At 39.3% G+C, this 15,234-nt stretch overlaps 1 protein-coding gene across 7 annotated transcripts in view; it reads right to left on the reverse strand.

Annotated features, from left to right (window-relative positions):
* DMD (dystrophin) overlaps positions 1 to 15,234 on the reverse strand; it is a 2,096,968-nt gene that overhangs the window by 1,043,957 nt on the left and 1,037,777 nt on the right. For all 7 annotated transcript variants that reach the window (XM_070944209.1, XM_070944203.1, XM_070944204.1 and 4 more), the window contains exons 36-37: positions 10,416 to 10,586; positions 4,124 to 4,246 (exon numbers count right to left, since the gene is read on the reverse strand). In XM_070944209.1, the coding sequence (XP_070800310.1) occupies positions 4,124 to 4,246; positions 10,416 to 10,586 (294 nt within the window). The remainder of the gene's footprint in view (positions 1 to 4,123; positions 4,247 to 10,415; positions 10,587 to 15,234) is intronic.

Here is a 15,234-nt window from a genome sequence, read left to right on the forward strand (position 1 = left end):
GTCATTAGTCCTAAAAAAGAAAACAAATTGAAATAGACAGAGCAGAACCAAATGAGTAAATGGTTAAAATCCATCATACCTGTAATCATTATAAATCCCAAGCTTTAAGGCTTATCAGGATATTTACTGTGAAAAGATTGTAAACGTTTTGGAGCTCTAACATCTCACTCATTCACCCATTCGGATTGAGAGGAAGTGAAATGTTTCCAAGCCACCAAGTACTGTACTCTACCTCTATGATTTCTGGAATCAAGGATTTCAGAAATGTTGAAATGTTGTTCCCCTTCAATGAGAAGTTAAACTGGAGCGGGGGGGGGGGGATCTGGCCAAATTGAGGAGGTATGTACAGGTTTCAGCAAACTAACATGGAACACCAGGTGAATTCTCCGGAGGGTTTTTGGTAGCTCTAACTGTACTGAGACCGGGTTTATGATTCACACAATGGGAAAAGGTCCCACATATTTAGGGCCAAGTTTTTTCAACTTTTGGGTAGTTTTTAAGTACTTAGTGGAGAGGAAAACCCTATCCCCTACTTGGTAGACTTTTGGCATAGCCTGTTTCTTATCAGCCTGTTTCTTATGGGCTCTATGAGCCTCATCTAACACCTTACGAGCTACAGGCCAGGTAACCTGAAGCTGTTCGATCCAATCTGTCAAGGATGGAATTTGAGGTTTTTCCTGCAGTAACCCCAGGATAGGTACAAAGTCCTGACCTGACACCACTTTGAATGGTGTAAACCCAGTACTGCTGTGTATGGAGTTACTATAGGCCACCTCTGCAAACAGTAGTAAGTCGGCCCAGTTATCATGCTGGTAATTTACATAACATCTGAGGTATTGTTCCAACACCGAATTAGTCCTCTCACAAGCCCCATTGGTCTTGAGGATGGTGGGTGGAGCTTAGCTCTTAGGCGGAGTCTAACAACCTCAGGAACTCCCTCCAGAAATGGGAGGTGAATTGAACCCCTCTATCAGAAATTATTTGTTCGGGAACACCATGTAAACTATAGACATGTTGAATAAACAGTTTAGCCAGGGTCTTTGCTGAGGGAATCTTGGAACAGGGTACAAAATGCACTTGTTTGGAGAACAAGTCCATAATCACCCAAATGACTGTATTTCCACTACTTTTGGGTAGTTCTACAATAAAATCCATGGATATCTCCTTCCAAGGAGCCCCCGGTCTGGCCACATTCTGGAGTAACCCGGGCGGGTTCCCAGGTGGTCTCTTTGCCAAAGAACACAACGGGCAGCTAGCAACATATGCCTCTATATCCTTCTTTAGGGAAGGCCACCAAAATTGTTGTTTGACCAAATGTAGAGTCTTAACAAACCCAAAATGTCCAGCCACTTTTGCATCATGGGATTGTTGTAACACTGCCCCGCTCAGACTGGCCAGGACATACAATTTAGCCCCCATCCATGCGAGACCATCATGAACAGTACACTCATTGCTGTGGGAGGTGAACCAGTCATCAATTTTAAGTGCTTCTTTTAACTGCTCACTTAAACTGGTGGGTAGGTCCAGTTCTCCTCTCGTCTGGGCTCTGGTAACAACAGGAGTGGCCAGCTGTTTCGATGGGATAACCGGACAAATCACCTTCTGTCATGCGCTATTGTATTGAAGCAGTCTCAAGAGGGCATCAGCCATAAAGTTCTTTCCTCCTGGTAGGTAGCACAGGGAGAAATTGAAGCGATTGAAGTGTTGTGCCCACCGGACTTGTTTGGGCAACAATTTCTGAGGGCTTTTTAGGGCTTCTAAGTTCTTATGGTCAGTCCATACCTCAAACAAGTGTTTTGCCCCTTCGAGGAAATGTTTCCAGGTTAACAAGGCCCAGCAGACAGAAAAAGCCTCCTTCTCCCAAATAGCCCATCTCCGTTCAGTCTCAGACAATTTGCGGGAGGTGTAGGTGCAGGGTTGTAGAAATCCATCAGCATTAGCTTGAAGGAGCACCGCTCCGACGGCCAAATCACTTGCATCAGCTTGGATGATGAAAGGGTCTTCCATGTCAGGGTGTTTTAGGACAGGCTCAGCAGCAAACAGTTGCTTCAATTTCTCAAACATGGCCTGACATTCCATGGTCCACTCAAGTGGCCTACTAGGCTTTGGCTTGGCTTCCCCCTTTGTTTTCAGGAGGTTGGTAATGGGTAAGGCAATCTGGGCAAACATTGGAATAAACTGTTGATAAAAGTTAGCAAAGCCCAAGAAACTTTATAGCTGCTTGCAGGTGTGGGGGGGTGCCCACTCCAGGACCACCCAGACTTTTTCCAGATCCATTTCTATTCCCTCATGAGATATGCGGTAGCCCAAATAGTCAATCTTACTCTGATGGGATTCACATTTTGATAAATTAGCATACAACTCACCCGCTCTGAGTTTTTTCAGAACTGACCACACCAGTTTCAAGTATTCGTCCATGGTCTCCATGTAAATAGGAATGTCATCTAAGTAGACCAAAACCCCCTTGTAAAGATGCTCATGTAATACCTCATTAATTAATTGCATGAACACTGCCAGGGCCCCTTGTAACCCAAAAGGGAGCACCCTAAATTGAAAGCAACCCAAGGGGCAATTGAAAGCAGTTTTCCATTCATCCCCCTCCTTAATTCAGACTCTGTAATAAGCTTCTGTCAAATCCAGCTTAGTGAAAATCTTCCCTTTGCCAGGTGAGCTAGCATGTCTTTCATGAGGGGCAATGGGTAGACATTTTCTACGCAAATCACATTGAGGTTCTTATAATCCACACATAGATGAAGATAGCCATCCTTCGCCCAAAACAAAACCAGAGTGGCCACTCGCAGCCTCGCTAGTTGGATGAAGCCCCATTTTAAGTTTTTATCAATAAAGTTCTGCAGATCCTCCAGCTAGCGGGGGGTCATGGAATAGATCTTTGGTTTAGGGAGCTTCACCCCTGGGAGGATCTCTATGTTACAGTCAGTGGGACAATGGGGGGGGGAGTACATCTAACGCCTTCTCGCTGAAAGCCTCTCTGAGGTCCCAATATTCCTTAGGGATATTTTCCTCCCCAGCAATGTGTTCGCTTGCCACTGCTGCCAACTCCTTCGCAGCTTTGGCCATGCAAAAAGGTTTGCCCTCTTCTTTCCCTGGCAGGGCAGAATGGATGCGTAACCATCCCTTCCTCCAGTTTACCTGGGGGTTCCATTTCCGTAGCCAAGGCAGTCCAAGTAAGAAGGAACATTCCATGCCTGGGGCTACGATAAAACTCAAGACCTCTCAAGTGGTCCCCTATCCACAACTCAACCAGTTCGGTCACAAAGTGGGCTGCCCCCCCCCAGCTACTGACCCATCCAATTGGCAGAATGCAATGGGCACTTTCAGTGCTTTTAGTCTCAGTCCCAGTTTGTCCACCACCTCAGGGCTAATGACACATCTAGTACATCCAGAATCTAAGAGGGCTAGCATCTTCCCCTGGGCACCGGATGATGGCACCCTTAGTTCTACTGGGATGGTCATGGGGCCCCCATGCTGACTTACAAGGGGCTCATCGTCGGTATCGGTTTTGCTGTCTTTGGTGGTGGACATCTCCATCAGCTCATTTGCCCCCCTCCCAAATACCAACAATACCTCCCCCCTCCTATTACAATGGCAGTCGAAAGCAAGCAAGCATCATGAGGCTGATACTATATGTCTATATGTATACCTATATGTATACTTTGACTGGCTGAGGTGCACAGTAGTCTGCCATATTATGGACTCCTTGGAATATTTTTACTAACAGCAAGCAATCCTGAGTTACTAATACATGGGCAACAGTTGTAGGGATTTGAGAGATTTATAAGTATATGTGATTGTGTATATGTAGGTGTGGGTGTGGTGTGGGTGTGTTTTCTGAAATGTCAAATAGTATATTTCACTAATCCAGAACTGTTTCCTGATAATTATAAAGAACAATCATATATTCTTGTTATTATAACATTGAAATAATTGCTAAAATATAATTGTGCCATATGTAAATATCATATACAGTTTTATAACATTTAAGAATACTGAAGTTTGTGAACTGTCTGGTGTTAAATGCAAATGCAGAAGTTCCTAATTTCTGCTCCAATATTTTTCCTTTTCCATTCCTAGTTCATTCAAACTTCTATCACAACCAATTTACCATATCTTTATTGAAGTCTTCTTCTTTCAGATTCACTCCCTCCTGAATTTCAGCCTCCAGTGGTTCAAGCAATTTTCGTATGTCAAAGTTAAACTGCTCCAATTCCTTCAAAGAAATGAAGGGCTTAAAGGTTGGAAATGGGAAAGGAGAAAAGGAATGGACATTTATTAGTTTTTCTTCACATTTTTATTATGAATATATATCATAAGCATATATGCTTTCCTTCAACTGCTAAATTAATTATCTATACATTTATTTTACAAACTACTATATATGTAGTAATACAAGTAGAACCTGATCAGCTTGTATTTATAAATCTTACTTATTTTATGTTACCAAACCAAACCAACCCAGATAATTAAGCAATTAGCCAGACAATATGCCATATTAACTACACCAAAGTAATAAAAAGCCAAATTTCCACAACATGTTAATAATGGGAACTTATTTGATAATTTATCAGTATCTACACCAATAAAGCAAATATGTTAAGTTTTTATGTGTGTGTGTGTATGTATGTGTGTACTGAAATAAAAAAGCTCAGAAATAGTTATCTCCATTAAATAACAGATGAGTAAAAAACAAAGTATTACACATTAATATTAAATTAATATTAAATTAATAAGAATGGGGAAAAAGTCAAGTTCCTAACACAATTTGACAAAGTTCCATTCGAGTCAGAGACACCATTTAAGGCGTTTCTGGGTTGAAAGGATTAGCTGGTGACATTACTGTTGCTCAAGGGACACCCCGAGGGCTCCTTTCATGACCCTGTCAAGGAGCTGGAGTGAATGACAGGAGCTCACCAGCCACACAGCAGCATTCAGGTCTTGAACGTGGGCTTGCTAACCTCCAACCTTAGCATCCTAACCACATGAATCACTACACTCCTAATTTGGCAAGATGGAAATAGAACATTCCAAAATTAATTTTCTGTAAAAAATAATTGTAAATATACATTTATCCTTAATTCTAAACTGTTTTTATTAGAAATAAGAAAATGCCCAGAAACTTAATCAAAGTAGTATCCAAAGAATTTTACTGTATTACTTTTAAAAGAATCATCTGGGTTCACCTTCTACTCCACTTCCTCAACAAAGAAAAGGGGAGGGGGGGAAGGATTCAAAAACTTTGGCAGAAAGCTTAGTTTATACAAATTATAGTGTATACATCTATTTATTTATATCCCACCTTATTAATTTTACAAATAACTCAAGATGGCAAACATATCCAATACACCTCTCTCCTCCTATTTTCCCCATAACAACAACCCTGTAAAGTGGGTTAGACTGAGAGAGAGTGACCCAAGGTCACCCAGCTAGCTTTCATGGCTAAGGCAAAACTCATCATCTCCTGTCCTATAGCTAGATTTTACTTCTTTTCCACCAGGAAAGTAACATATATAACCAATATATAGGTGTGTAGTTATAATTCATGATAAATTCTCAAGTGTTTTACAAAATCTAATGGACAGTTATTGCAAAGATGTTTTATTTTTCTAAATTTTAAACAGATTTATTTGATGAGGAATATTTTTCATTATTCACAAATACAGATATGCTTTTCTACTGACTAGAATGAAATGCTCCTGGTTCGGACTGGCTCGGGCGAGTAGGTAGCGGAGATTGAGGCTAGTTCACCGAACCGGGAGCAATGGCTGGTTGGTCATGCCCCCGAACCGATCCATGGCCCGCAGTCCTACCATGCTTGCCTGCCTTCCATGCTGCCTTCCTGGCGTCCCGGTGGCCAGCTTGTGAAGGCAGGCAAGCAGAAGTCCATGTGGAAGGCAGGCAATCATGGCAGGGCTGCGGGGAAGGAGCTAGATGTCAGCACTTCAAGCTGCATTTACTCTAGTGCTGACATAAGAAGGAGAAGTGGAGGCATCTGGAAAGGGACGTTTGACTTTTCACCTACTTATTTTCACTGGAGATAATATCCCATAGGAGATGGGATGGGAGGGGGGAAATTCCTTTGAGCTGGAGCAGTAGATTAGGGGCAGAGTGACTTGGAAGATGGCCAATGAGTGCAGAGGAGTGGGGAACGGAAAGGGAGGGTTTTGGGTCTGGAAGTTAGTGTTGGCTGCAATGGAGTCGGAGTTAGAATGTCGTGCTTAATAAATGGGAGTTTTTCATCAAAGACTTTGTTTGAAATGCAATTTATTTGAGATGACCTTGAAACCTGACAGACAGCCAACACTCCTTTCCAAGCCAAACTGGCTGACCTCCAGATCTCCAGCTCCCTGCCAGATATATGGAGTGAGTGGAGAAGAAGTCCGGACATCATGGCGGAAAGCAAACTGTCTGAAGAGAGTTTAATTAAGGCAACTGGAAAAGAGCCAGTCTTGATCCCAGCCAGTTTGGATGCTACGGAGTCTCAACCCCTCCCTCCTTCAGCGAAGCTGCAAGACAGCCAAGGTCAGACGATTGTGCCACAAACCAAGAAAAAAAAAAGATGAGTATTGGTGGGCTTTGCCAAAATCCGCAGAGGCTGAGTTTCCCTTCCCGAACGCACAAGGGAAGGGGAAACCCCTGAGTGAATTGGGGAGGGCAGACTGGCTATGGGACTGGCAGCAAGCCAGGCACCAAAAAGCTTCAGGTAAGCCATTCGAAAGCCCCATAGATGAATTGAAGGAGAAATTTGACCATGCCATCATTTGGGAGGAGGGACTATCGTGCAGGCCAAAGGAGAAGGGGGAGCCAGTTTGGTCTGCTGAACCGAGAGGCCGTAGACTGAAGCACAGCCCTCCCCCCTCCCATAGCAGAAGGAGAGGAAGCCCAAAGATGCATCCATGGGTTCCCCCCTTACACAGCCTAGATAGGACATCACCTCCCCACCCTAGAAGGAGAGATGAGGAAGAGGACCAGCGGCACTGAGGGCAGGCTTACAGAGTCCCGCAGTGGGAGGAGAGGGCAGCAAGGGAGGACCCACCCCATTTCAGAGGGAAGTTCGATGGCAATCCAGACCAGCTAGCGCAATTCCTCGACACAGCTGAGATCTACATCGAGCGCTATGGACACAGCGCATTCCATAATTTTGGATATTAATTTCTCTTGAGTCGGGACCTCTTCTTGTTTCCAATTTTGTGTATATATAATTCTTGCTGCAGTCAAAATGTGTGTTATTAAATATATTATTTCTTTTTCATATTTGCTTGTAGGTATTCCTAATAAGTAAGTTTCTTGTTTTAATGGTACCTTTTGAGTTATTATTTGTTCCAGTTGCATTTTTATATTGTTCCAGAATTTTTTAGCTTTGGGACATGACCACCATATATGATAGTATGTCCCTTTATGCGCTTTACATTTCCAACAGAGTGGAGAAGTACTGGGAAACATTTTAGAAATTCGCACCGGTGGTAGATGCCACCTATAGAACAATTTATAAGCATTTTCTTTGTATGGTACAGATAATGTTAATTTATTAATACTTTTCCACAATTTTCCCACTTATTTAATTCTATTGCATACCCAAAATTCGTCGCCCATGTGATCATATTCTCTTTAACTACTTCCTCTGCTAGTTTATATTCCAAAAGAAAATTATAAATTTTGGTTATTAATTTCTCATTGGGGCCTAATAAAATTTTATCCAACTGATTAGGTTCCATTTGAATTCCAGTTTTTTCCATATCAGAATTATATCTGGATTTTAATTGCAAATATGACCACCACTCTATTTCCACATTTTGCATTCTCAATTCTTCTCTTGTTTTTAGTTTTCCTTCTTCATTTAAGATGTCCTGATATGTTTTTAATTTATTTGTATCTATTGTATTTGGATAAATATGTGCTTCCATTATGGAAGTCCACCTAGGAATCCTATCATAGTGATATTTTCTCATTTCATTCCATATTTTAAGCAAATTGTCTCTTACATTATGTCTGCAAAATTGTTCTTGTTTTGTAATTTTCTCTCCCCAAAGATATGCATGCCAAGTCATGTCAAGTCAAAACCTTCCAATATTAATGTTCTTATGTTTTTGAGTTTGATCCAATCTTTTATCCATGTTAACGCTGAGGCTTTGTAATAACTCTGCCAATCAGGGAGTCCTATTCCCCCTCTCTCTCTTTTGTCTTGTAGATGTTTTAATTTGATTCTTGCTTTTTTTTCCTGCCAAATAAATTTTAATATCATTCTGTCTAAATCTTTAAAATATGTTCTTCCTGGGTTTACTGGTATCACCCTAAATAAGTATAACACTCTTGGCAGAATATTCATTTTAATGGTAGCAATTTTGCCTAAAAGAGACAATTGGAGTTTTGCACATCTTTCCAAATCCTTTTCTATTTGTTTAGCCAATTTAATATAATTGTCTTCCTTCAAGGTTGATATTTTGTTTGTAATCCATACTCCTAAGTATTTAACTTTCTTTGCTGTTTGTATCCCTAATATATTTTCCAATTCTTCTTCTTGATACTTGTTAAGGTTCTTTGTTAAAATTTTAGTTTTTTGTTTATTAATTTTCAATCCCGCTACTTCTCCATATTGTTGTACTTTTATCATTAATTTTGGTCCAGATTGTATGGGTTTATCTAAGATGAGTACTATATCCCGTGTGCTCCCACAGAGAGGGCCTCCTCAGGGTGCCATCAGCCAATCAATGTAGGCCAATCAATGTAGGCTGGTGACTCCCAGGAGGAGGGCCTTCTCTGTGGGGGCACCTACCCTCTGGAATCAGTTGCTCCCAGAGATAAGGAGAATCCAAGACCTTAGTGCCTTCCGCCATGCCCTTAAAACCCACTTTTTCCAGCAAGCCGGGCTGGCTTAAAAAGAAATTTTAAATGTTTTAATTGGTTTGTATTTTTAATTTTGGGCCAAATTTATATATATTTTAATTGTTTTTAATATTTGTATTTCATGTTTTTTAATTCTGGCTGTACACCGCCCTGAGTCCTCAGGGAGAAGGGCAGTATATAAATTTAAAAATAAAATAAAATAAATAAAATCATCCGCAAAGGCTTGCAGTTTATATTCTTGATTTTTTATTTTTAGTCCAGTTATTTCTGTATCTTTCCTGATTTCTTCTAGTAATATTTCCAATGTTAATATAAACAATATAGGAGATAATGGGCATCCTTGTCTCACTCCTTTCTTTATATCCAATTGTTCAGTTGTATCTCCATTAATTTGTATTTTTGCTGTTTGGGTGTTGTATATCTTTTTAATCATTTTTATAAATCTTTCTCCAAATTTCATCTTTTCTAATTGTGCTAATAGAAATATCCAGTTGAGATTATCAAACGCTTTTTGCGCATCTAGGAAAATTAGAGCTAACTGGTTTTCCGATCTTTGCTCATAGAATTCCAGAGTGTCAATAATTGTTCTTATATTGTTATGAATTTGTCTTCCAAGAATAAAACCATTTTGATCAGGATGTATATAGTATTTGATTAGGTCTTTCAATCTCTGCATTATAATTGATGTGAATAGTTTATAATCTACGTTGAGAAGAGAAATTGGTCTATAATTTTTAATTTCCGTGGGAAATTGTCTATCTCTTTATTACATTTGCCTTTTTAAAGGATAAATAGCTGTCCCTCCAGGCTTTCTTTCCCTCCTTACTCTCTCAGGTTTTCTTTCTCTGTTTCTTTGCTATTGATTTATTCCCAAGGCCATGTGAAGAAGAGGGAGGGTGAGGGAGGGAGAGAAAGGGGGGGTACACCCATCCTACTAGTTCTTTGCAGATGTGGTTAAATAAATGTAAGAAATTAAATAAATGTAAGAAATAAAAGAAATGTAAGTTATCTAGTAACAAAAAAAAAAACAAAAACCCAAAGTCAGACCACCACAGGGTGGATTTTCCCAGAATGGTTTAGCAATCTTGTGTAAATAAAACCTGTAATAACAACAGTTTCTCGTTCATATGCACACACTGATCACATCACAGAAACAAAACAGCAAGAAATTAATAAGCAATTTTCCGCATAGAAATATCAGTCTAAGTTTATTATAAAATAACATGCAGTTTAGAAAAGGCATACAACAGCTTTTTCACATACATTAAAGCCTTTTGAATAGCATATGTTCCCTTATTCTAAAGATGCACAGCCTTTTCTAACTAAGTTAATTTTTAAATAGATAGCAAAAGATGTAACTAAGGAGGTAAATTGTACCTGGAATAGAAGCACCATAAATATTACACATAAGCACACACATTTAGACAAAACCCTCAGAGATGCAGCTAACTCTTATTCTTGCTAATTTTTATTTGGAAAATTGCCTTCTAGAATTATTAATTTAAAATGTTCCATTTTGAAGAATATAACTCTCTTTGCAGGGCTATTTCTCTTACCTTTTCACGTTTAATTCTTTCTGATACTGTTGTAAACCGTTGGTTGAGCTCTATCAGTTTAGGTTCTATTACCTTCCTGCAGTGACCTCCACGGTTTGTCATCAAGTCAACTGCCTGGTCACGAACAGAATCTACCTTTGGATGCATATCATTTAGCTCACCCTTTAAGCACTGCAAAATATGAGTAAAACACAGAGCTTTACATTAAATATAAAAACAGGAAAAAAGAAAGAAAGGGAGGGAAAAAAAAATCCAAGTATCCTGATAGCCACACACAATTGTGTCATATTTCTTGTAAACAGATTTATGCATGATCCAATTAATGTAGAATCTCCCCTTAAAAAAATAATTTAAACAGGAGAATAAATTATTTGTAGCTATGAAGCAACATGCTTTCCAAAGCTTTCAATACAAAGACACAAAAGCTAGTAACGGGTATTTTAGTTTCTGCAGCAACTCAGAAACTTGTACAAAATAAACCGTTGAGTTAAGTTAAAATCTGTTACCAATTTATGCTAAACATGCTGGATTTAGAATAGATTTCCAGGTCAGTTATGAATAAAAGGAACCAAGATGCATTACTTACAGTAAAATCATATAAATCTGAACCCAAATAAACCCAAATAGTACTATAAAATGAACAACTATTATTAAACAAATTACATATTTGTAGCTCTTTAATTTCAAGAATTGCCTGCTGATAAATATTCTCTTCTTAGAGGACTTTCAAAAATATATTATGATGATTTTAGGAATATTTCCATTCTCCATGAAATAATTTTAAATCAAATAAACTGATAATTTATTTGCTAAATTGTTAATGATTTGTACACTATTATAATTTTGGATTTAGGAAAAATAATAGTTTACACTTCTTGAGGTAACTGGAGATTTTCAGAATATTTAATTATGTACACAGTTTATAGCGGCAATGACATCAAGAGCTTTTTAAATTCTATATATTAGAAATAGCATGGCTGCAATTACTAATACTACTTTAATATTACGGAAACATAGAAATCACTTAGAACAAAAATCAAAGATGTGGCTGAGAACCTAACCAAAATAATAAAAGCCACAGATTATTACCCCTTTCTACTACTACATGTAGGGACGAATGACACAAAAATGGACCTGAAAACAATATTGAGTGATTACAAGCAGCTAGGCAAGAAAGTTAAGGAGTTAGGTGCACAAGTAGTTTTTCATCTGTACTGCCAAAAAAAGGTCAACATCCAGTAAGAGAATAAAGGATTCTAGAAGTGAACCACTGGCTAAAGGGTTGGTGTTACCAAAAGAATTTAGGATTCCTGGACCATGGTCTACACTTCCTCCACAATGGGCTTTTGTCAAGGGATGGTGTTCTGATCTGGCTCCCAAACACAACAAGCTCTCTGTATTTAACTAAATGTTCTTTTTATTAGGAGCACTAGCAGTCCTGGCAAAGTCTCTTTCTCCCTCACAGCAGGCTAACTAAGTCTCTAAATGCTTGTGGAAAGCAATGCTCACTCCCTTTCCCCCTGAAATGGCCACAACACACCAGGAGTCAGTCTCTCTCTCTCTCTCTCTCTCTCTCTCTCTCTCTCTCTCTCTCTCTCTCTCTCTCTCTCTCTCCCCACACTTGCAAAAGAAGTCCTGGAAGGTACACTCACTTTCTTCCAGCAGCAGACACACACACACACACGCTCAGAAGGCATGCCTGATTCTCAGTGCTGCAGATTCCAAGAAAGAATTCTGATTAGTTGTTTCAAACAGGATTCAGAAGTTCAGGCTATCAGTGGCTGATGATGGGGAGATGAATAGTTGTCTGCCACACCTATTTGTCTCCGCCCCCTGCTTTTATCCCCAGAGCTAGGGTGGGTCTTAGCTAGCAGCTATGGCTCATCCTTCCTGAGGACCGGCCCATAGATTTCCACTGCTATCCTCTGCCTTCTGTACATCTGTGTGTCAGGGACTGGACCCAGCTTGAATGTATTTGGGTCAATATTAAAGGGGGGGGAATGACATTGCCATAGGTCTATACTATAGGCCACCCAACCAAACAGAGGAAGTAGATGAACTTTTTGCTAGTCAGCTAACTAAGGTATGTAGGAAGCACATCACAATAGTAATGGGGAAATTGAACTACCCTGACATCAACTGGGAGACAAACTCTGCACCAAGTGGAAGATCCAACAGGTTCCTAACAAACCTAGCAGACAACTTTGTTTCCCAAAAAGTAGAGAAGGGAACAAGGGGACCAGCCATATTGGACTTAATTCTCACTAATAGAGATGAAATGATAGAAGGTGTTGAAGCTACAGGAACCTTGGGGGCAAGTGATCACGCAATATTGGAATTCAACATTATGCAAACACAAGTAGTAGAACAAAGTCAAACTAGAGTCTTGGACTTTAAGAGAGCTTATTTCAATAAACTTAGAGAGAGCTTGAGAAGGATTCCATGGATGAGAATCCTCAAGGGGAAATAACTGAAGAAACTTGGGAAATTTTGAAAAGTGAGATTATAAAAGCCCAGTCTAACACAATACTAATGAAGAAGGAGCCTGAGTGGCGTAGGAGGCTAATGCCTCCTAAGGCAGCATTTAACATCCAGCTGCCTGCAATTACTGCAAGTTCAATTCTCCCCAGGCTCAAGGTTGACTCAGCTTTCCATCCTTTTTAAGGTGGGTAAATTGAGGACCCAGTTTGTGGGGGCAATAAGCTGACTTTGTATAAATATACAAAAGTATGAAGGCTATTGCTTAATGCATTGTAAGCCGCCCTGAGTCTCCGGAGAAGGGTGACATATAAATCAAATTAAAATTTAAAAAAAAAAAAGAAGAAAAATAATAGATCTCAAAAGAAACCAGCATGGCTGCATAAAGAACTCTCTAACAAATTGAAAGTCAAAAAGGACAAGTATAAAAAGTGGAAAGAGGAGCAAATAATTAAGGCAGAATATCAGCAAATAGCCCAAGCCTGTAAAGATGAAGTGAGGAAAGCTAAGGCTCACAATGAACAAAGGCTTGTGACTAAAGTAAAAAATAACAAAAAAAAAAGCTTCTTCCAACATATTAAAAACAAGAAAAAACTCAAGGAAACAATTGGCCCATTGCTGGGAGAAAGTGGCAAGAAGGTGACAAGCAACAGGGAGAAAGCAGAACTACTTAACTCATTTTTTGCATCTGTCTTTACACAAAAGGAAAAAACAGTCCAACCTATCAAAAACAGCACCACAAAAAACAGATTAGGAACACAAGTTAAAATAGGGAAGAAAATGGTAAGTGAACACCTGTCTACCCTAGACGAGTTCAAATCACCAGGACCAGATGGATTACACCCCAAGGTTCTGAAGGAACTGGCAGACGAGAGCTCAGAACCACTGAACTATATCTCCTGGAGCACAGGAGAACTGCCAGAGGATTGGAAAAGAGCTGATGTAGTTCCCATCGTCAAAAAAGGAAAAAAAATAGATCCAGGAAACTACAGACCTATCAGCCTGACTTCAATACCAGGGAAGATTCTGGAAATCTGCAAATCACTGAACACCTAGAAGCAAACCAAATAATAACCAAAAGCCAACATGGGTTTGTCAAAAACAGGTCATGCCAGACTAAACTTATTGCATTCTTTGACAAAGTGACAAAATTAGTGGACCAGAGGAATGCTGTCGATATAATTTACTTGGACTTCAGTAAAGCATTTGATAAAGTAGACCATAACCTACTACTAGATAAAGAAGAAAAATGTGGGTTAGACAGCATCACCACCAGGTGGATTTGTAACTGGCTGATCAACTGCACTCAACGTATAGTCCTCAATGGAACTGCATCTACATGGAGGGAAGTATGCAGTGGAGTACCCCAGGGCTCTGTTTTAGGCCCAGTGCTCTTCAACATCTTCATCAATGACTTGGACGAGGGAATAGATGGGGAACTCATCAAATTTGCAGATGACACCAAGCTGGCAGGAATAGCCAACACTCCAGAAGATAGGCTCAAGATACAGAAGGATCTTGACAGACTTGAACATTGTGTGCTATCTAACAAAATGAAATTCAACAGTGAAAAAAGCAAGGTTCTACATTTAGGGAAGAAAAACAAAATGCACAGGTATTGTATATGTGGTACCTTGCTCAATAGTAGTAACTGTGAAAAGAAATATTAAGAAAAGGCAAGTTTATAAAACATTAGAGGATGATTACAAGAAATTTGAAAAAGAACTACAGAAATTCCCACAAAAAAAGGATATTAAAATGAAAATGGATACAATTAAACATAAAATGGGATTAATAGAAAAAGAAGATTTAGCACAAAAAATTAGAAGTGCTAAACAGAACTATTTTGGAGATGCCAATAAACCAGGTAGATGGCTAGCATATAAATTGAAGAAAGAGAGAGAATCAAGGAAAATAACACAATTAGTAGATGACCAAGGACAAATTGGATTTGGGAATAAAGAGAAGAAAAATATTATACAAGATTATTATAAAAAATTATATGAAAAAGAAAATATAGAGGCGGAAAGTATTAAACGATATTTACACAAGGCGAATCTACCCCAGATTTCTAAAGATACTGAGATGATGTTAGGAGGAAATGATGATGGAATTGACTGAAGCACTTAAAAAACAAAAGAATGGGAAGGCACCAGGCCCGGACGGACTGCCAGCGGAATACTATAAGACTTTACAGGAATCATTGAGTGATTGTTAGAAGTTATGAATGAGGTAATGTTAAAGATGGAAATACCCAAATCATGGTCAGAAGCATATATTACACTTGTCCCAAGGGAGGTTGTGATCCACAACAAGTCAAGGATTATAGGCCTATATTCCT

This window comes from Pituophis catenifer, unplaced genomic scaffold (assembly GCF_029215685.1).
Source record: "Pituophis catenifer annectens isolate HBS135680 unplaced genomic scaffold, rPitCat1.0.hap2 SCAF_4, whole genome shotgun sequence".
Classification (NCBI taxonomy): Eukaryota; Metazoa; Chordata; class Lepidosauria; order Squamata; family Colubridae; genus Pituophis; species Pituophis catenifer.